Source organism: Ceratina calcarata, unplaced genomic scaffold (genome assembly GCF_001652005.2).
Source record: "Ceratina calcarata isolate Rehan_Ccalc_2016 unplaced genomic scaffold, ASM165200v1 scaffold328.2, whole genome shotgun sequence".
Taxonomy (NCBI): domain Eukaryota; kingdom Metazoa; phylum Arthropoda; class Insecta; order Hymenoptera; family Apidae; genus Ceratina; species Ceratina calcarata.
In genome coordinates, this window is record NW_017155517.1 from 450957 (window position 1) to 472981 (window position 22025).

A 22025-nucleotide genomic window follows, 5' to 3' on the forward strand; every position below is an offset into this window, starting at 1 on the left:
CATCAAGAAATGTTATACATTAATGAGATTCAATATATTTAAGATGTAGGTTCCTCAAATATTTTATGAGATTTTTATATGAGACATGAATTTGCGATGTCTACTTACAATCTGTCCGTTTTCAGATTTTATAAAGTTAGTGTGAGGTATGAAGACGAATCGTTTAGATGTAAAAAAATATTGAATTTATTTTGTATAAAAAGTATAAAATCAATATATACATAATAATACATAATTAAAATTATCTACAAGAAAACTTGTATTTTTTTATGTCCTTTACCTTTGTTGTTCTGGTTTCGTTACAATTTTAGGATAACGTACAAGACCACAGAACGTTTTATGTGTTATTCTTGGACCTTGGCACACTAGACCTTGTTTCGTCTTCAATGCATTAGATTCCAACTGCGGTTACGTCATCGTAATTAATTAAAACGATGGGGAACTTGTTTCGTTAAAAGAATCGGTATTGTCGGAGTTACTTTCGGCAGCGTCTACGAACGCTGTGGATAAATCCCCAGCTAGTTTGTTTACGGTTTGCGAGGCCACGTCGTACATGAAGATCTCTTTCTCACCTTGTTTCGCATCTTTTGGTCTGTAACATCGTATCGAGCATTATTAAAAGAAAGTGAAGCTCGAAGATCGTTATTGCGAATGAGACGTTTACGGAAGCAGGTTGATAAAAAGCATTCGTAGTAGATGAAGGAGAATATTGCTCGTTAGAGATTAATTGCCAGTTTAAATCGAGCGGATGGAGTTAACGAAGGCAAACAGGTAGGCAAGCGTGATTAGTTATGGCATCGCGTTTACCACTTACATGGTTACGAGCAGTACCACCGACTGTTTCTGCGGCTCCGTACGGCTCTCTTGTTCCAACCACTTCTTGTAGTTCTCCACGGTTGGCTTTTTCACAAGTTGCTTAAGAGTGTCGCCTGCGAGAAACTTGACCGCTTGGACATCGCTGACCCTCCTGCCCTGTCTGGACTCGATCTCCTTCTCCTCTTGAAAGTTATAATCAACAGGCGCCAATACGACCACGCTGGATATTTTTCGACCGTTCAGCTGCGGTACGTCCGGGATCGGAAAGGAAGCTCCGCTCACTTTGAGCGGCAGATAACGATTGTATTGGGACTCGTCTTTCGCTCCCACGGTCACGGGATTCAGCCTGGTGGCATCGTCGCGTATGTGATGATCCGCGATCGCTTGGCCTTGCTCCGTATTCGGATCGAAGCGTACTACTTTCATCTCCACTCCACCAGGCCGCAAGGTGGCTTGCTCGAACTTAGTCGAACTAACAGCAGCTTTCTTCGCCGAAACTGCCGGGGAAGTGGAGGAAGAGGAGGTCGAGGAAGACGATGAGCTCTGTGCCGTTTTGGGTTTCTTTACGATCGACGGGACCGGTTCGCTGGCAGCCACCGCGGAAGCGCCTCCGGCGCCGTAGAAATTCGCCAAAGCCTCCGGCGGTAGTTTCTCTATTGGTATGTCCCCGACCTTGTCGTAATCCAATATTTGTATGTCGGCGTTACCCAAAATACCGGAACTGAGAAGCTGTTCCCTGATATCGTCCGGCACCTCATCCGGTAGATTTGCTATGTTCTCTCTAATTTTCTCTTCGTTCTTTGGAGAAGCCGTGGTTGTTGTAGGAGCCTTGGTGGTCGTTGTCGTTGTGGTTGTTGTAGTAATTGCCGTGCTGGAAATGTATGGTCTGACCGTTGAAATCGAATTAAAATCTTCCGACGGACTGACTGGCGTTGCGTAAATCTTTTGAGAAGAACTTGAGGAGAAGGACGGTCGTCCCCATATTGAGGACCGTTGAGGAGACGATGGGAAACGTTGCTGCTGTGCTTGTTGTTGTTGTTGTTGTTGATGATGCTGCTGCTGCTGCTGCTGCTGCTGCTGCTGCTGCTGTTGGTAATTATGAGCGAAAAATCCTTGTTGTTGACTCTGAATAGTTTGTTGCTTCGTGTTTTGATGTTGTCCATTATTTATAAATTCATTCGGCGGAGTTCTTAAGATGTCTGGTGGAGAATGCGGAGGTTGAACGGAAACATATTGATTCTGCGATGTTTCCGAAAATCCGGTCGATTGGATTGCGGGAGTAGGTGGGAAGGGTCCGGGATGAAGTGGATTTTCTCGGATCGCATAATGTTGTTCGAGTTTCGGAACGGCTTTGAAAATTTCTCCTCCTGGTTTTTGGAGCTGTGGCAGAACAGGTACTTGCGGTACATACGCCTGATTATACTTCAATTGCGACCGATATTGTTGTTCCTGCAACAGTTTTTGTTCCTGTTCTTGCTTCCTCCTTCGTTGTTCGTGTAATCTTTGTTGTTCTTGCAATCGTTGCTGGTCCTGTAATCTTTGTTGCTCTTGCAATCTTTGTTGCTCTTGCAATCTCTGCTGCTCTTGCAATCTTTGTTGCTCTTGTATCCTCTGTTGATCCTGCAATCGTTGACGATCCTGTAATCTTTGTTGGTCCACCAGCCTTTGCTGGTCGACATGTCTCTGTTGTTCCTGGACCTGTCTTTGCTGTTCCAAATATCGTTGATGCTCCTGCAGTCTCTGTTGCTCGTGTTGTCTCTGGTGTTCGCGCTGTTTCAACAACTCCTGTTGTCGGCGTTGCTCGTGATATCTTTGTTTGTCCAATTCCTGTTGCTTATACGGCGGCAACGGTTGTTGTTGCGGTTGCTGTTCCACACTGAAAGGATTGCCTTGATTCAACGGCAAACCTGCATTCTGTATCTGTACATTCTGATGAGAAACTGACAGGGTTGGTGGAAATCCTGGTTGATGCGGGTGGTTAATGTTGACACGATGCGGCGGGTAATTATTAAACGGCGATCGTTGTTGTACTTCCGGTAGACCTTGAATCGTAATAGGCAATCGAACAGATTGAGGTCTTTGCAGTGGATTTCGTGCTTGCGGTGGTTGTGAAAATTGCGGCTGCGGCTGTTGCAAAAAGTTTAAGGATTGTTGTTGTGGCGGTGGTTGTTGTTGGTGCTGCTGCGGGAAAGAGTTTGCAATTCTTTGCTGAGGAAATGCCGGTGGTAATCGCTGATGCACTGGTTGTATCGGTTGGTACGGGCCGTGTTGTCTTTTGGGGGATCCTGGAGGGGTAGAAGTCGGCTTGGCCTGTGGCTGCTGCTGCTGTGTGTTCGCTGGTGTTTCTAAATCGCTTCGTTTATTGTGATTGTTCGGCGGCACCTGTTCCGTGCCAAAGGTGACGCGAATACCGCTAGAACCGGAATGATATACTTCGCTGTCGGGTCGAATGATAGCTCTTAAAGTCGTAGAAGGTTCTGCCGGAGCCGGTGTCGCTGTGTGGACAGGTTCTTCCGGATAAGGTGCCGGGTTATCGGACTTGATCTCTTCGTGTTCTTCGATAGGCGTCAACGCTGGCACTGGCGGATCGTAGACGACTCGGGATTTTTCTCCATACCCTTTTTTCTTCTCATATTTCACGTAAAACACTTGTATCGGCTCTTTCGTAGGCCTCGGTGTTGGAGGAGGCGGTGGTGGGGCAGGCGTCGGTAATGATTCGTTCGATTCTTTGATAATAATTTCAATGATCGGTTCCGGTTCAGTCGGGTAGTAATTCAACGGCGCCTCTTCGTAGAAATCGTCGCTCTTAGAACTCGCCAGAGGATTGTAGAGTGGATCTCTCTGGGAATATTGAACGATCGGTTCCATTTGAACCGCATAAGGTGGCGGTCTGGCTCCTCTCCTCGGATGGAAAGCAACCTGTTGTCTCTTATCGCGGCCTTTCGCGGGCTCATCTTTGGCAGAGGCCGCAGCGGCTAAGATCGCAGCCGCTAAAACTATCTGTAAAGTGGAATCGCTATCGGAACATCGAAACGGTACGATACGATTGGGGCTATCTGCGTACGAGCACGCGACGCATTTGTGGAAACAACGGTCGCGTCTGAATAACCGACTAACCCGATTAATAAAGGAGAAGTATTCAGCAGAAGACATTAAGAGGCCAATCAATTGGTATTCTAGCGTCGCCGAATGGACAGTTACTGGGTACCCTGATAAGTGATTCCCATCCGCGATCGTGTTCCCGATATGGCGAGGCCGAGTTACGGCATGTGTCGGATATAGGATGTTTCTCGGGTTTAAATTGTGCGAATAGAACAGAAATTCTTGTTGGTTGCTTCACATGGCCATGGAGAGAAAATTTAGGTTTTAGATTCACGACGTGCGCGTTTCACCTCGAGAATTCGGTGACTCTCCTAAAGCGGGGCTTTTTAATATTCTTCGTACAAAAAGAAAACCTGCCTTCGACATACGCGGCCGAAATGAAATCTGTTTTTTATGTCAAGCGCCGAATAAATTAAGAAGCTTGACTCAGTTTTACTATGGCTTGAATCTTAAATAGCCATTTTTCTGATAATATCAAATTGATATAATGATAGGATGAAGATACTAAACGGAGATACTGAACATGCATAAAAGCTAATCCGATATACTTTCCCTTACAAGACAGCCGAAGGCGATACGCTGACTGATTACAAATGATAGAACCGCGTCGAACGTTTCTATATATGTATATATAACCATGAAAGACACGGTTATTACGATGAAAGTAGAAGCAGGCGCGTTCTCTTAAATGAGCTCCGAAGCATCTACCTTATCAATGCGACATTCTCGGAGAGAGAAGTTTCACCCGGTGAATACTCTCGACTTGTATGATTTTTATGATCTCTTTTTTACAATTACCAGTTTGAAGGAGAGCATGGTGTATTTCAGACCGGTGTCGCTCGTTGGACCCTTATTCTTGACGATAAGTCGCACTTCACCGACTTCACGTGCTAACTTCGATCAAGAGCGGCTAACTCGCGATAGGCAACATGTTATCCGTAGGACCGGGTATGTACTGAATGATATTGTATGGAGCTTCGTACGAGTACTGAGGACATATTGGGCTCAGAGGTCCGTTTCTCCCTACCTGATACCACCACCACCCGTACTCTTCAAGAAGCTCCTCTCTAATATTGAATACGGTGGGGCACCTTTCTCCGGCATCAGCGGTTACCAACACTTTACGTGTTGGCTAGTGTAAAGCAGCGTTTCGAGTATTCGCGTGTAGAACATACGGAGACGTTCGGTTCGACACACAAAAAAAGGCAAGTTCGAGGCACAGAGAGACAGGAGCCCGGGGAAGGGGAAACGGGCGAAGCGGTTGTCGACTTTCTTTAAATCCGTCTCTCAATCGAAAGGAAAGGAAGATGATTATATCAAACGAGCGTCACTTTTCCGTCGACCTCCAAGGCCTATCGAAACCGAAACCTACCTTTCTTCTAGTCGAAGGCCGTGTCCGCGACTGGCATGGTAGACACCGAATTATTCGGTGAAAGACGACTGCCTCCTCGAATCTTTGCAGCATATATACACGCTCTCGCGTGCATCCACGTTCGCTGTATTTATCATTACTTTCGCTAAAGGCTCGAAGCGGTTCCGAGCGAACGAGTTCCTCCGAACAAATCATTTCCTGTGTCTGTCTCTAACGACCTTTCATCCACAGTTAAAAGCAAATTCCCGCAGCCACTTTTACTGTCCACTAACGGCCATTGTTTAATTTCACATCTAATTAGTTTTATTCTCTTGCAATTGCGTCGCGTCCACATTGTCAACAGAACTTGATTATGTGGCTCTGTCTAATAGGGCAGAGATTAGCAAAAATTAATGGTTTAATTACATCTCTCTTTGAATTAAACTATACATAATCGTTTTAAATTAATTAATTTTATTAATTCGTCACAGTACATTATTTATATTGCGGTTACGTGGATTTTCTCTTTTTAACAGAAATAGTTAGAGATTTTCCAACGAGTTTGTCCTACGTAAAAAGATCGCGTGCGCTCTTTTTCCGTAAATATCGTTCAGTGGCTGTGAAAGGCAGAAATCTAGAATACCAGTTAAATGAGGATGACCTAGTAAAACTCCTAGTTGCAAAAGCTTCGATGATGCAAGTTCTCATGCTTACGTAACATACACTCCGGATTGATTTATCCGAGAGGAATCAGGGATCTTAAATGATTCCGAATAGCCTCTCCGAATCTCCCCGAGGTTTACATTTGAACTTTAATTGAAGAGGCAATACAAAGAGGGACCGCTTCCTTTTCACAGTTGGAAGTTCCTCCGTTTTAGAATTAGATAAGAAGTGCAGTGACATTTAGCGATTTCAATGGATCACCGTTCACCGTTGACCAACACGGGGATGAGTATTTAGCAAATATACACGCACCGTCGAGATTCGACGTCTCTCGTCCGTCCTACTTGGGAACTTTCACTTACGTTGGCGTAAGAGGTCCAAATAACCACAAGATTCGAATAGGATGAGCAAAGAATCGAATGGTCAACAATTTCTAATTATGTACATACAGTTGTGTAAAAGAATTAAACATAAAATGAAACCATCGAATGAAGTGAAATTTATGAATTAAGAAAATTATCTTTCAGTATTAATTTCTGTTCTCAGAAGATAGCTCGTTTTCTCGAAGCGAATAAATAAGATAAGTGTAAAAAGACAGTGTTATTACAGCATTTAGCAATAATTACAACAGCAGTTTGTGTGAAACAGCGCTTAAGAAAGGATTGCACGGACGTTAGTCGCCCAGTTCTCAGGAAAGTCCAGGGATATGGAGTGGCAGATGATACGGTTCTCCTTCTACGGCTGCCAGTACGGTTTATACAGGTACACGTATATCTCTCGAAGAGTACTGTGCTCACGAGTAATAACGTAACGTTGAAGAGTGAAAGTGGCGTAAAGTGGGACACGGCGAGAATAGCATCCGATCCTTTAATTAATAAATAAACCAAACAAACTGTTCCCATTTTCTCTACTTCCCTTTTTATATTTAACCGGCGGAAGATATTCGTCAGTTTCATAAGACCTTGGCTGACGTGTATTAAAATTTCACGCGCCTCCGTGAGAAAATTGCTTTCGATCTGATCGTCCATTTCCTGAGTCGGTTCGGCTGATACACACGTTGATCCGATGGAAAAAACTAAATCGATCGACCGGGTACTTTTCGCGTCTAGTAATTTAATATTTTTCCCTTTATCGTTAACTTTCCGTTCAACGAACTTACTCGTTACACTGCCTGTATCATTCGCACGTGCATGCTCATAACTGCGTCGTTATATAATTAGGTAAAGTATACCGCGTTAAACAAAAAGTATCTTCAGACGACGTTATGCACTTTCTATTTCCGCCGTAGAAGTAAATTTTGAAACTGCGTGCAGTTAAAGAGCGTGGGCAAATGCGGTAATTGATGGTTTTTAAGTAAACAAGTTTTGTATCGATTCTATATACGGTGTGACCATAATTGTCCATTAAGAATAAGACGGGTATACAAAATTGGAGTTAATTAAGGTATTATAGAACGTCTAATTTTACGTACATTGTTTTATTGATACTGGCTACGTGGAATGATCAATCAAATTCTCGCGGCCATTTCATGGCAGAGATGGCCGCACCTACAGACATTCGGTGCACATGTAGAGTTTGTACGAGAATTCGTGTCACGGTAGATCAAATATTTTGCGTTCTAGACGTATACGGGTGGTTATTGAACTCTTACGTTGTGGTACGTAACATAAGAAATAAATCCTGCACCTGCCACTTCTGTCAAACTACTGTGCCGCACTTCCTTCCATTTCCCTGACATTTGCCCGAACGTCATAGAATGTACCTTTATTCCTGGCATACGCTAATTCTTCGATAAGTCTCATAGAATGTGAATTCTCGTTTTATTTTAATACAGGATTTCTTTCAAGAAAAATTATGGGACAGGTTGCCAGAAACGTGGAAGATTGCCTTGCAGGATACATCTCCCCAAGAATTTGGTGAGTGGATGTCGGGAGACATCTCGTGGTACGTAATTTTACTATGCCGTTCGAACTTTCTAAACTTTTACAATAGTTGCAATTTTTTATCTTTTTTACAGCAAACGCGTATGGCCTTTGACACTACTCGCGCTTCGTCAAGTGATCAATATCTTGCAAGTTAACAGAAATAACAAAGATCCAAAGAGCATCATAGCTTGTGAATCAAATAATAGAAAAGCGAATAATAAGAACAATAGTAAAGCTTTCAAGAATGAGCGAAACGTTGTACTTGATGAACTGTATTCTACGGATCACAAGTTCAATAATCTATTTTGTAAACATATAAAGCAAAAAAAGAGATATGAGATACAAAAAATAGCTGAAGTACTACATTAATTTTAATTTGCCCAAGTTATAATCAATAGTTCATAGTTAGTATTATCTTCTTTTTAATATTTTCAGGTATGTGCAGCCTGTGCCTATGAAGCCAACTGTGACTGTATTGTTGATATTGGATCTGGTATGGGTCACTTAGCCCGAGTTTTGGCTTTTCAATATGGATTAAATGTTACTTGTATCGAACAAGACTGTATATTGTTGGAACAAGCTAGGTATCCAAGTTATTATATGGTTTCATTATTTTTTTATTAATATTAATTCTCTTACAGGAAGTTAGATCAAGAATTGTTGATGTCCATAAAAAGACGTATACCAAATTTCTATCAAAAATCTCCTCAACATTTTACAGCTAAATTAGAATCTTCAAATTTAGTCGAATCAGAATTAGTTAGTCAATTAAAAGAATTATTTCAAAAGGAATTTGATTTAAGTGAGGAAGAAACAGAATTTGGTCTTGTTGGTCTTCATCCTTGTGGAGACCTCGCTCCAATACTATTACAGCTTTATTCCTCTAGAAATGAAGCTAAATTTATTTGTATCGTTGGCTGTTGTTATATGAAATTAACAATCAAGTATGTATATATGTTTTTACGATATGAGATATCATACTAATATTGGAGTAATAATGTAATTGTTTATTTTCAGCTCACAGATTAGTAAACTAAAGGGGTATCCCCTTAGCAAGTACCTGTGTTTGCACAAGAATCATTCCTTAACTTACACATCGTTAGAAGTAGCATGTCATGCCATTGAAAAATATTGTGACAAACTAAAAACTGGGAATTACGAAGACTTAATAGTTGAGTAACTTTATAAGCCAATGTATATGTAAATATGCATTATTAACTGAATTGTGTTATAGGTTCATACTTATAGAGCAGCTTTGGAAACCATTTTAATAAAGAAAAGTACAATTCTACGCCATAGTCAATTAAGAAATGTTAAAGTATCAAAAGGAATGTCATTTGAACAGTTAAGTGATGGACATTTCATAAATGAAACTCAAATATTTGATAAAATGAATATAAAAATGTATATAAAAATATTTATGTTTCTTAGGTATTGTAAAACAGCTACTTTACATTTTGATACCGATTTGCAACCGCAAGATTCAGATATTAATAACTCAGTGATCACCGATTTCTTAAATCGATGGCAACAAGTTATAGTCTTCGGATCGCTACGAATGCTGTTAGCACCATTGGTAGAAACCATTGTTCTTTACGATAGGTTCTTGTTTCTATCAGAGAAAAATTTTGTACCAATTTTGAAGCCAGTATTCGACAGTAGACTGTCGCCACGCAATTTAGTGTTAATGTCCAGGAAAAATAACTAATCGACTGACAATTTTATCTTATTCTTCGAATCCTACCTGTCAATCCCAGCGAACGTTGTAAATACTTGAAATCTTCCCGATTTGCGCTTCCCGCGAGCACGAATCAAAATTACTGCAATGCAAACTACGATGGATCGTTGCGTTTCCATTTGACCCACTAATGAATACTGCACTTTTCTTTGTTCATATAATTACTATACAAGATTTTTTAGAACCGTGCTAAACACTCTAATACCTTCTTTCGTTCTTTCGATCCGTTACTGGCGATAATTTCGCTTTTGGAATATACCCTGTCACGAGGAATATAAGATGAACCAATCACTTGTTCGGAAGAAGTAATATCTGAGCATGCGCGCAGTTCCGCCTTAAAGATTCGCCCTGTATGTATGTTCGTACCGCGTCGCCAGCAGATAGCGCCGCGGTCGCCCCGGCTACTTCGTTACGGACAGAGACGTTCCTTTCCAGCGACATCGAGATCCAGTTTCCCTTAAGCCGCTCTCGCGCGTTTGTCTGTTCTCGTCGCGTTACGCGTCGTGTCCTACCGATTATTTTCTCCTTCCTCCCCCCTCCCCCGGCCGCGCACGAGATCGTCGACACGGTATAGAGAACCGCGCGGTAATAACACACACGGACGTGTTGTCGTAGCAGCGAGTGTCTCGCTTTAAAAAAACAAGTAATCGCCCGGTGCCGAGAGCCAGGATGGCGTTCAACGGAGACGGACCACACTCCAAGAGGCAGCGACTCGAGGAATCCGGCCACAGGGTGAGTTAGATTTGTATATCGGGGATATATTCTCGGTGTTCCGGGATACATTTTTCGTTGAGGACATCGTTCGGTTTTTGTTGGACAATTATTTACGTCGCGTGTGTACGTTGATCGGGTACCATGTATGGTTAGAACGCGTGCGTTTCGGCATGTCGCGTGAGATTTACAACCCGTGCGGCGGTCGCGACAAGCGGTGGGGGGGAAAGTCGCCATTTATCCGGTCGCTTTTACCCACATCACCGCCACCGTGTCGAAACAATGGGCGATGCGCGCGCTCTCCAAGGAGATTCGTCTCGTGTTGTGGTGTCGCGTCGCGTTATAATACGAAACGCACGTCAGCCTGATAAGAAAGTGTTTCGGCAGCAACCTGTTATCTGGTAACCTCGGTACGCGGTCGTCTCCGGTCATTTCGCGTAACAACGAGTCCAGCAATCGTCGGACGACGCCGTCGCCACCGTCGGTTGACAAGGCTCGATTCGCCTGGTCTCTATCGTCGTTATTGGCGACGGCCGTGCGCGAGGATGCACGTTCAAAACAAACCCCCGTCGGTTAACCGGGGTCGATAATTTCCACCGCGTTATCAGCGCGAGACGAGGCGTTGTCGCGATGCCCGCCGTCGTCCGCGATTATCTCGAAGGGCAGTTCCGTGCTGGTATGTGATCTATGAGACCTATGAAAGATATTGGCAAAGACAGGCCAGATAATAGTAGCACTGTGCTTGTACTTTACGTACGCGTTGTGAACTTGGGAGTCTTCGGCCGTCGCGTCGGCTTCAATGCTATTATCAAATCGTTTGTTTGGAGCGACGGTTTCGTCTTGAAATCGATCCCTTAGCATTTCGTTAACATAATACAGATTAACCGAATGTATCCGGCAAGGGTTTCGAAGGTACGAGAAAACATATGAGTATTTGTATATTTAATAATGTTATAAAGTGTTAATGTGCTTTATGTCGTAAAGGAAATAACACACAGTCCTCCTACCTAAAGTATATCTCTCTGATTCTAAGCTTAAGAACATTGCTTTCTATGTAATTCATGTGTACACACGTGTCATTGTTCGTTAATTCAGATTCTAAATGTTTATTTTAGTCTACTCTTGCTTTCTTTAAATGCGAGGAATGTTGTCAAATTATCTCTCGCATGGGCATTCGATATATTGTGCTATCATACCAATGAATAACATGCAATGTACAAACAATAAACCGGGGACACGTGAATCATATTTGCAGTACGATTGCATAAATGATGAATCGGAGCCTAGTTGTTACTGTCTTCAAACGGCATTGGTAATGAACACTCCCATGTATGAATAATGGTATTGTAACCATACTATAAACGTTCTCTTTATATGCGAATCGAAATGCTTTTAATGAACCATTGAAAATGTTAAACTGCACATTGACACCAACCGTTTAACCATGTGCTCTGGATATTTCCATTCCAACTTCAAGATGAATAGATTAATGAAAGTTTGAGAAAAAAGAACAATTTAAAGGAAACAGTTGGGAAAGGTCATTGTCACGTCAGCTACTTCGTGACCTTCGCTTCACGGTTGCTAACACTGCATGCTGCTGAGAACACATGCCACAGATGATGCAATGGTACACGTAATATGTTACACGTTCATGTAGTACACCAATCATATTTTCGCACGGTGTGCATCAGCGCGGCGCACCTTCATCTGAGATCTCGGATATTGAACTCTCATGCGTTTATTTACTGTAAACAATTACATTCGCTCTATCTTATCATCGTGTATATTATTTCCTCCGAATGTTATCTTGCTCTAATGCAGTAACCGCGTTATCAAAGTACTTAATATAGAAACAGTTCAATTTTTCTTTTTATGGAGTGATGTAGTGTCGGTTATATTGAAGGAATGTTATCGTTACTTCAAATTGATTGTTATTGACTTTGGTCAGATGCTGATGTATTTGTTCGTATTAATATTGAGTAGACTACATTTTACATATGTATGCATTTATCGTACGTATCAATAGATATTCTAATCGCTTTGGCGAAGTTTCTGTGTAGTTCTAACAGCGAAATCTGATTTGGATTTGTATCGCTCGACACGAACGGTATTACAGAATTCGAATCAATGAAGTTATTATTCTCCTTCGAATACATATTCGATGTTTGTTACGGTTTAAATAGATACCACGTAACAGTGGTCTTTAGGGACAATTCTATTCCATTTGTGAGAAAGGTTCGAGAAAGGTCAACGGTACGCAGCGACTTGTACTTTGTTTCAAGACAACACAAGTCATCATTGTACCTGGTGCTATAGGTCAATATTAAAATAATCAACACGTTTCTTTATTCTCCCATACGCTTGACCGGTAGTTTCGTTCTAAATCCACGATTCTTGCAAGCAAGATATTACTAGATGTAATGGGACGATGCTTTCCATTAAGTGTGTTGATCTGATTCGGCTGTTTAAATGGAATTATACATACACTTTTGTTTACATCATCTTTTGTGCTTTCATGTATACGACTAATTTCAATTAGTTTTTGAGATATTGAACGAACAAGTTTACTCATTTTTTCAAGGAAGTATTTGGTTGAAATAGGAAACACAGCATGCGATCTTGTTACGGTAAGCTCCTTGAAACAGGTATGTATGTAGGGCTTATATTAGAAACCAAAGGGCAATACTTTTCCTTCTCCGACACTTCTTCCGTGAAGACGGAAAAGAATTGTTCTTTGGCTCTGTCGTTTCTAACACAGATCCTACGTATCTATTTCAAGTTGCTTAGAAGAGACAACAAGACTTAATGCAACAAATATTTGCTTCCATCAAAAGATGCAGCCCATTTTTCTATATCCCATATGTTAAGAACTATAATATTGTCCAGTAAACATCGTGTATATTTTTGTGTTAATTTGTGACGAAGAAATATAGTCGATCTTTCTCGTTGTTCATGTTAATTAAGTTACCAGACCAGTGGGAATAGGTCCATGTAGCTGGAATATCAATGTGATCACCTTCCCTTCTGTTACCATTCTTTGCAGACGTGTTGCATAATGTATACATGCCACTCGATTTTTCGAATTCAGTACTTGCTGCAGATGCATATTCTCGCCAGTTCGATTCGCGTGTTTTCTAAAGAAAAAAAATATGTATCGCTGTCTTTACAATTCCTGATGAGCGGAACGCGCGAGATCAAAGGATTTCGATGTTTCCTCCCCATGAAATATTCAACGCGAATGAAAAGCAAGATGTACGCGATCAAGTCTGTACCGTGGGTGTATCTCTTGGATCGCGTTTCGCAAATCGGGTCATTATTGACATATCGTAAAAAAATAATTTTATTTGTCGATCAAACATGATTCCATCAGAACTTCGACAGATTTTTAAATCCGCTATGTTTCTATATGTAGGTGTCTATCTTTAGTCGAACTCGAGCGTTCACTCTTCTCTGTTGGTTTCCTCGCTGGAGCACAAGAATCGTCATTAATCTCGCCGCCCTGTAATCCGTGGCAGGTCGAATGGCATTAATCTTGTGAAATTCATTCAAATGTTTCTCTCTACACTCGTAGCTAGCGGCGGAAGTTCTGCCGAATCGATAACGTCAATGCTAACCGGTGGAGAGTCGATAACTCCAAGTGTACGTCTCGATCAATGTGCGATACACGTTTGACATTTCCACGAATGTAACTGTGTAATTCATTGTTGATATTTCGACGAACGTAACTGTATTCACAGATGATCATGTTCTCGTACACATTCGTGTCCGTTGTTAATGCCCGGAATCGATACGTGTAAACCTATTTGCTACGTACAATGGAATATAAGACGTTTTTGCGGCATATTTTATACATACTGTCCAAAATAAAATTTGAAGTAGACGTATTTCAGGTACATTATAATGCAAATAAATATTTGTAAAGTACGGTAAATATCGAACTACATGCCAGTATTTTAATAATTAAGAGGTATTTAGATGTTAGCTAATATGTGTTAGACATTTGAAATGTTACAATCTGAAACTCAGTTACATTTTCGTGAGACCATTTGATCTTTATTTTTGTGCACTCAGACTGAAACTGTACTCATTATGTTTGTTTCGTCCGACGGAACCAACAACCGGCCGTTTGAACTTTGCCAACGCGAAGTCAAGCCGTCTCTTAAACTCAACGACATTGCCCATGTCCGTTCGGTTCTCGGTGTGTGTGTGTGTGTGTGTGTGTGTGTGTCATAATGACCGAAATATCTCTATCCCTTTGGTATCTGCGCTGGGAAACACGCACGTGTTCCTCCGATCGAAATGCCTTTCAAACTATATTACTTCGTCACCTGTGATATGACGTATCCGTATTAAAATAGAAGAAGAGAAAATCAATATTCTTTCCTGACGATCAAATGATAAGTTACTATAGAGCTGTAATCTGAATGATGTTCATGAATGTTATTCATGCGACATGTGGCACTTTATGATCAGCAGTGGCTCATAACAGGCATGTTGAACGTCTGCAGGAACAGTTCTTTCTGACAGTTATAACACTTCCTGTATGGAAATTTCATCAGATCTTTATCCTATTAACGATAGATTAGGGAGATATCAAATATACTGAGTTTTTATGTAATGATTTTATGCAAACATGTTGTTTGATTCCATTATATAATGAGGATTATCTAATAATTATATCCTTGTATTCTGACAAATTAAAATGCATTTCAAGCTTTATACTGAAATCAATGATTAATAGGTAGTTTTCTTACTGACTCGTACAGCACTTTTATGGAACTTCTTGCATAAGTATTAGACTTTACATACTTTAAGACTATCCTAGTATTTGATATTCAAAAGGAATTTGCTGATACCCAGTCTAGAAATATTTGTAGACTAAAAAGAGATCTTCGATCATCCATATGTGATCCACGTTCAATTCGTAATGTTCCAATTTAAGAGACCACCGTAATAGATCAGCACTTCTCGCGATACATACCGAGCACGTGCTTCGAAAGTGCATAACGTCGAGTGGTGCTCGAAGAATCCCCGAATTAGGACAGTCGGTGCACGCTACATCGTGACATGTTCCTCTATAACTTCCATAGAACGTCGCGACACGACATTCGATCAAATTACTTAGCCGTTTCGTTAGAAGTTGCTGTTCACCTATTTCTGAAATCGTCGAGGCTGATATGCCTTGCGCTGGTTTATCGGCAAATTGCCTGCCATACATACATAATTAAATAATGCTTGGATAGGAGTATTGTCATCGATCACAGTGTCATTGTCTCACCAATTCTGATTATTACACGCAACGTGAAAATAAACTGACATTCGACACGTTACAGTGGCATTGAAAAGAAGTTGGAATTTTCGTCGTTACTAATTTTCACCACTTTCACACATATGTACAAACAAATGTTCTTTCCTGAGTGAATGAAATTCAATTTGGGGCAGTTAAACGCTTGGCGTTCAGCAATTAAAATTCTATTCTATAGCGAGATTTTAACCCAGTCCGGGCACGTGCTTTCTTTTTGTCCAAATGAACAGTCAACGCTTTTGAAATGTTACGCTGCTCGGCTGGCAAATTGTGCTCCTCGTTCAAATTTATGGATCTCTCGAAGGGATCGGGGATTGAAGCGCGTGTGACAACGGGAAGAGGAATTCCCTTTCGAACGAACGTGCGTTTCGAGATTACGTATCCATTGTAGCCGATTGTCGAGAATACCCAGGGAAAACGGGTTTTCTCGCTGGAAATTGCCAGGGGCAAACGCGCAGGTACACATTATTTTCTCCTTTCTCTCCCGTGCTCATCTAACATTTCCATATTTCGGCGTCACGAAATAAACGTGTCTAAATACAAGCACGTTCTCGTTACCCTGAAATTTCTTCATAGAGTAGATCTATCGAAAGTTATTACGCACTTTTCTGTTGAAGAAGTCAGAGGTGACGACTTACACTTGATAGGAATTTCAAGTTTTAACAATTACTTGTTTTGCCTTTTAATTGTATTTGTGTTGTAGTAGATTAAGTAGATGATCAGAAATATGAATATTATTATTGTGTCTTAATGAATATTATTATTATTATTGTGTAATATGAATATTATTATTATTGTGTAAATAAAAAATATCATTTCAATTCACTTTATGAGGACGTCTTTATATGTATTTATGAGAAGATGTATGATAAGTATAATAGGATACACTGCATTGTTACCAATTGTATTTTACATGCCCAATGTCACGCATTGTACCGACACACAATGCCGTCGTAGACGTATCGAGAAAATCAATGATACGTCATAGATATGAGCGAGTGGAACACCGCGGCGAGACATATCATTCATCCACGATATCCGGCAGCGAATATGTTGAGTAGGATGTTCAAGTTAAAGTAGTCGTAGCCTGGGAAAATTTATTGGACCATCCGCGATCCTAGGACGTGTGATTATTTGCTCGAGGCGGCGAATTTGTCGGTTCTCGCCATGACAGAGGGAGGAAGAATATCAATCGCCCGAAGGAATTTCGTGAGTTCCTCTCTGAAAACTTACTCTTCCAGCCGCGTCAGGATCCGCAAGTTTTCCGAGATCTCGCCGGAAAGTTATCATGTTCCTCAACGATGCTTTGGAAACTCGAGATCTTTGCGTCAGCCGGCCATCGTTGGTCGCTGATTATTATGATTAATTGGTAGAGTTCTTTTGCGGATAATAATTTGAAGTTGGTTCGGCAGCGAGAGACTGTTCAATTTTCTGATGGATGGTCGATCAACGATTGATCGTCGACCATCGAGTGGCTATTGATTCGGCATAATTAATAGACAACTGCTAAGTGCCAAGCGGCGCAGAGAATTCTAATTAGATGGACGCAGGAACGCGCGCGATGGTTGTAATTAGCGTCATGTGTAATCTCGAAGCAGTCCTCATCTTGGGACTAATCTGGATATTGTTTCAAATTAAAATTCGAGCATAATGTACGAATTGATGCATTCAATCCGGTTATTGAAATTCGGTAATGGGAGGACATTATGTTCGAGCGAAAAAGAGCCAGTGCAAGGACAATAAAATGAAATCAAACTACAAAAGAAAATATTATAAAATGGGTAGTGTACTTCGTATGTTATATCAAGGTCGTCGTCCTTATCTTTTCAGGTCCCAGTTGAGACTTGTGAACATGAAAACCTTGACATATGACCGAGTTTACAACCCAACTATGTATCTCGCATAGTGTTACGTTGGAAGTTGCAGCTACCAAAGAGAAGTTCCCGTTTAAAAGCGCGTACTTGCCGTACTTCTATACGTACATCGTCAATCGGCCGGCTCGTTGAAAACGAAAGATTTTCGAGACTTTTAATCGCGCAAAGAGCACGTTTTTTCATATGTAAATTGTTCCCTGGTTTCGTCAGGCAGACTAGCCTTCCCGCGTTACTGGCACGCGATACGTGAGAGCTTACCACAAATGATCGGCACCACGTTTTCACAAGAATTCGTTGCTCGTTGTTTTGTTTTCCGAGAACAGTCGATTTTCAATATATGTATTTTTTTTCATGTACTGGCCCCGTACTCACCCTCCCAGGCTTTCCAATTATCGAGCTTTCGCATGAAAGCTTCGAACCCATACAACGACAGAAAAAGCATTGCTTTTATTCTTAAGAATTTATATTAGAGTTGCATTTTTGCTATCTACATATTCTCGTCTGTGTATACACAACGTTATCTGAAATTTTGCATACGCAGGATGAATCAATAGAAATTTTCATATGCAGTAACTGTTCGACATATCAGAATGTATTTTTAACTAGTTTTCTTAGATAATTTTAAATGATGCTCTGTATAAGTGTTAGACATATTCGAGAAATCTTATTATACTTTGTATTTTAACCAATTTAGTCCGGTGCGAGATGCTTTATCGAAGGAAGTCTTGTTGAAGTCGCAGCGGTATCTCGTTATCGCCTGTTTACACCGATTCCATTTACTTGGGAATCGTGAACGCGTGTCGTGTCGTCTAGGTTCTCGTGCGGAAATTCACACCAGCGATTAAATGGGATTTAACAATTCGTATCACCGGGCATGAATATTATAATGAAAATTAATACTATATTTCGTGTCGTAATGGTTGTCATCTTTATTTCAGTATTTCATACAACGTTACATTTAGTACTTGATGTAATATTTAATAAACACATTTGGTAGAGTGCTCTACTATTATATACAGGGTATGAGTTAATAAGAGCTACGGAAATCAGTAATTATTAATTCATTTTATTAAAAGAAACTCGGTGCATTTACTAGAAGACAGTGCACATTGCATGGATGTATTTTATTCTATATTTTATTATACTAACATTCATTTTCCAAGGCTGTATAGTAAATAATGTATAATGGTACTTCATCTTGATTCATCCTGTATAACTAATTAGTGATAATGAAAAATTGTGCATACATGTGTAGACGCTAATAGTGCAAATGGTTTAAGATTATCGAAGAGTTATTAAGGTGAAAATGAAATTAGGACTTGCGCGGAAGTTCTTCGATGAAGCTTCGCCGTCTCAGAATGCGTTCTTTCCGGTTTCTTCCCGGTGCTTGTTTCCAATTTATGAATGAAATTAAACTCGCCGTCGGAATTGGCGCGCGGGTGGTAAAAGATAATTCTTCTCTGAAAATGACTTATTCGGTTGGAAACGGAAATAATGAAGAGACCATTATTTTCCGCATAATGTGGCCCCGCTGATTTCCAGCAAAAGTCTCCTCGTTATTCGCGTATGCAAATGGAATACGTGACTGCCATGCCGCGGGACGCTGCCCGAAATGCAATAGTCACTCGTTCAAAATCGTTTCTGACACGTACAAAAAATGCGAAAGCACCCGAATATGCATATGCGAATCCGAAACAGAAATCGTAACGGTCTTTGCAATTTTTGTTTGAAGATGCAGATTGAATCGTACCGAAAATTCTCGTGGACTTTTATTCATAGAATTACGTCACCAATACTTTGTAAATACATATTTGATATTTTGAAGATTTTAACTAAAAGTGCCACTTTGTGCAATTGTCTTTATATTTAATCGTTTGTCATTAAATAATCTTTACTTAAACCTTAAAAACGTAAACAATTGTTTCATTACTTAATGATCAGAATGAAGCAAGTCAAATTCAAAGCTTCGCCTTTATGTATTTCTGGATGGTTTTATCTAATCGTACAATACTTTCTGATTTATTTGCGTATTTGAAAGGCATTGCGTAACTTTTTGGTCACAACGTTTCTGCGAGAGTTCAATGTGTCAGCGTTTAGTATCTGACTAATGACTTCAGATTCATCTCCGCCACTTCGTAACGTAAGTCCGGTCTATAACTCATTCGAGACCAAATAGTCAACAATTCACCGATTAATGCCGAATTCCACTAAAACATGAACACGGCACAGCAATTCGCATGCCGCAGATCAAACGAAATGGGAATTAAGGTGAAGCATTCCGTCGCGTGCCTCGATTCGGTCTAGTAATCCTGCAGAAGTGCGATAATAGTACAGGTAGGAGAATCCCAGCCAGGTCAATCCCTTGGAAATAGTGACTTGCCGGTGTTGACCGATCCTTACCATGGCAAACTCAACAAGCTAGTAATAATGACTTGTGAGATTTATGGTACCTCTTAGTGGTCATTAGCTCCTGTAAAAGCTAATAAATTATCGAATTCCATGAAGGGCATTATTAGTAGATTTTAGATTTGTATGCTAGTATTTGTAAATCCAATTTAGAAGTTGAAATCCAGATAAGAATTTATTTCATCCTTAAAAAAAAAGTAGTATATATTTCATAGCATATCGTTACAGTTTTAAACGAAGTATTGACACTAACTTCTCTTTTGATACTTAAAGGAAAGTAGGCTAACATTTTTTTATGTGAAGTCGCGTTTCCGAGAAAATCAAATTTAGAAGTTAGTCAAGTACACTTGGATAACTTGTTTCAAACTCGATTTTCTTGAGTACGAGAACCTCAAACGCAAAAATGTATTCTATACTTCAGACTGATTTCTCAGTCATTAAAAGTTAGATAAACATCATATGCCACGTATATTCTACAAAAAATATGTACTGCGTGTCAATGTTTTCTATGATTACATGAAATCTGTAGTCGACTCGTAACATTTCTTATTGATTCATTCAGTATAATATCAATTGTCAATAATTATGCTTGATATCGTACGTACTATTTCGCGCATCCTGTAAACGCGTTCTGAAACGTTTCACTGCATTTTAATTCACGCGGGAAAGTTCGCGGACTATTAACTGAATAATCTGAAATGCGCAGCACATGTGTAGCTGCGGAAGCTGGATTCCTCCAGTTTAAAAGGTTTTTCTTTTTCCGCTTTTTCTCTTCTCATTTTAGAAAGGCATAAATGTGTGTTGCACATAGTTGGAAAATCGAGCGCGAGAAATCTCGCATGCGAGTCGCTCGCATAATCCGTGCATACTCGCTAGAGAACGACGTTCACAGAATCACATTTCTTCCTATCGGGTAGTCTTCTAATTCGCATACGACAATGACCATTCTTCGAATATTTTGAGATAAACGCGTTCAAAATTTTCGCATATTTTTAATATAAAATGATGATGTCAGCTTAATATGAAATGCTTTCATCATTTTGTGTACGAAAGCATTTTTGAAAAATTGATTTTTTTACCCTAGATTAGGAGACTACCCCTTTAATACTGAACGACTTGTTGTTTCGGGTTAGAAAAGGGACAAAGCTTCAGTCGTCGTCGTACGTTGGCGGCGCGCATTGTTCTGCTCTAATAATTGCGTTCACATTCAATTGGACGGAACGAAAAGGTTCTGCCACGCCGACAATGATTTAGGATCGACGACTACCATAGCTGACTAGCGGTTAGTCTTTACCATGCATCCACGGAACTTAATGAGGTGACAGTTTCGCACCGCTTTATTGTCTTGTTCAAAGCAGTTTCGCTACAACCGTAGTCTATGCTCATATACGTTGAAACTTTATGATTTTTTACTAACTAGAAGTTTAAACTATTTGTTTAGTTCCATAGTAGTTTGGACATTTTTGGAAATTCCGAAATTTTCGACAGCCTGTTCCATCCAGACTCAATGTCGTCCCGATACGTTCCATCGGGTTCTCGCACACTTGTAATGAATACATATTTGCAAGAAACCTCTGTATCCACATTACATATTGAAGTAGTCATAATTAGCAATCATTTGCAATGTATAGGCGCTTGCTTCCATCTTACAATTACACAATGACGAATATTGACAAAGACCTGATATAGTTAATGAGATATGTATCAAGATAATTTAATTTACTTTTTATACATCTCAGTTTAAAAAGGTTTAGATACACAATCTGAAATATTCCTGGTAGTGTCGTACAATCATTTTGAAAAAATTTTTAAATGGCCGAGTTTCACGTGAAAGGAAATCAGTAAAAAAAGTCCTGGCAATCATCTAGCATCCTGCAGTCTAATCGCTGGAAGATATTAGAAAGTATCGAACGAGTCGCTGAGTTTCTTCTCTCGGTGTATCGTTCACTACCTAATATGTAGTCGGGAAATGTTGAAGGCACTCTACAGTCGATAACGTGCTGTGAATAATTTTTCAACATCGTAAATTATCACAAGAATCTTGTCACGACCGATATTATAATTTCTTTCGTTGAAAAACTTGCTACGTGTTTTTCATTCTACCAGAACACTTTAATATCCATTTATATTCCTG

General features: G+C 40.3%; 3 protein-coding genes across 7 annotated transcripts in view; 2 read left to right on the forward strand and 1 right to left on the reverse strand.

Moving 5' to 3' along the window:
• Positions 1-73: 73 nt before the first annotated feature.
• On the reverse strand, positions 74-4794 carry LOC108624722 (bromodomain-containing protein 4B). Of its 2 annotated transcripts, XM_026813345.1 has the most exons (3): positions 4717-4794; positions 815-3816; positions 74-592 (listed from the first exon to the last, which is right to left on the reverse strand). In XM_026813345.1, the coding sequence occupies exons 1-3, from the start codon at positions 4732-4734 to the stop codon at positions 427-429; spliced, it is 3186 nt and encodes a 1061-aa protein (XP_026669146.1). In that variant the 5' UTR covers positions 4735-4794; the 3' UTR covers positions 74-426. The 2 variants fall into 2 exon arrangements, with proteins under 2 accessions (XP_026669146.1, XP_026669145.1); XM_026813344.1 differs by lacking the exon at positions 4717-4794 and having other exon boundaries at positions 815-4442.
• A 1118-nt stretch (positions 4795-5912) lies between these two features.
• LOC108624738 (protein RRNAD1) lies at positions 5913-9576 on the forward strand. Of its 4 annotated transcripts, none has more exons than XM_026813349.1 (8): positions 5913-6694; positions 7767-7848; positions 7950-8214; positions 8293-8441; positions 8499-8801; positions 8875-9028; positions 9092-9201; positions 9289-9576. In XM_026813349.1, the coding sequence occupies exons 2-8, from the start codon at positions 7787-7789 to the stop codon at positions 9563-9565; spliced, it is 1320 nt and encodes a 439-aa protein (XP_026669150.1). In that variant the 5' UTR covers positions 5913-6694; positions 7767-7786; the 3' UTR covers positions 9566-9576. The 4 variants fall into 4 exon arrangements, with proteins under 4 accessions (XP_026669150.1, XP_026669148.1, XP_026669149.1 ...); XM_026813347.1 differs by lacking the exon at positions 5913-6694 and adding an exon at positions 6869-7589 and having other exon boundaries at positions 7925-8214; XM_026813348.1 differs by lacking the exon at positions 5913-6694 and adding an exon at positions 6879-7589.
• A 688-nt stretch (positions 9577-10264) lies between these two features.
• The window catches only part of sm (heterogeneous nuclear ribonucleoprotein L), a 152197-nt gene continuing 140436 nt past the window's right edge, over positions 10265-22025 (forward strand). Inside the window, exon 1 of the mRNA XM_018024300.1 lies at positions 10265-10327. Coding sequence (XP_017879789.1) covers positions 10265-10327 — 63 coding nt within the window. The remainder of the gene's footprint in view (positions 10328-22025) is intronic.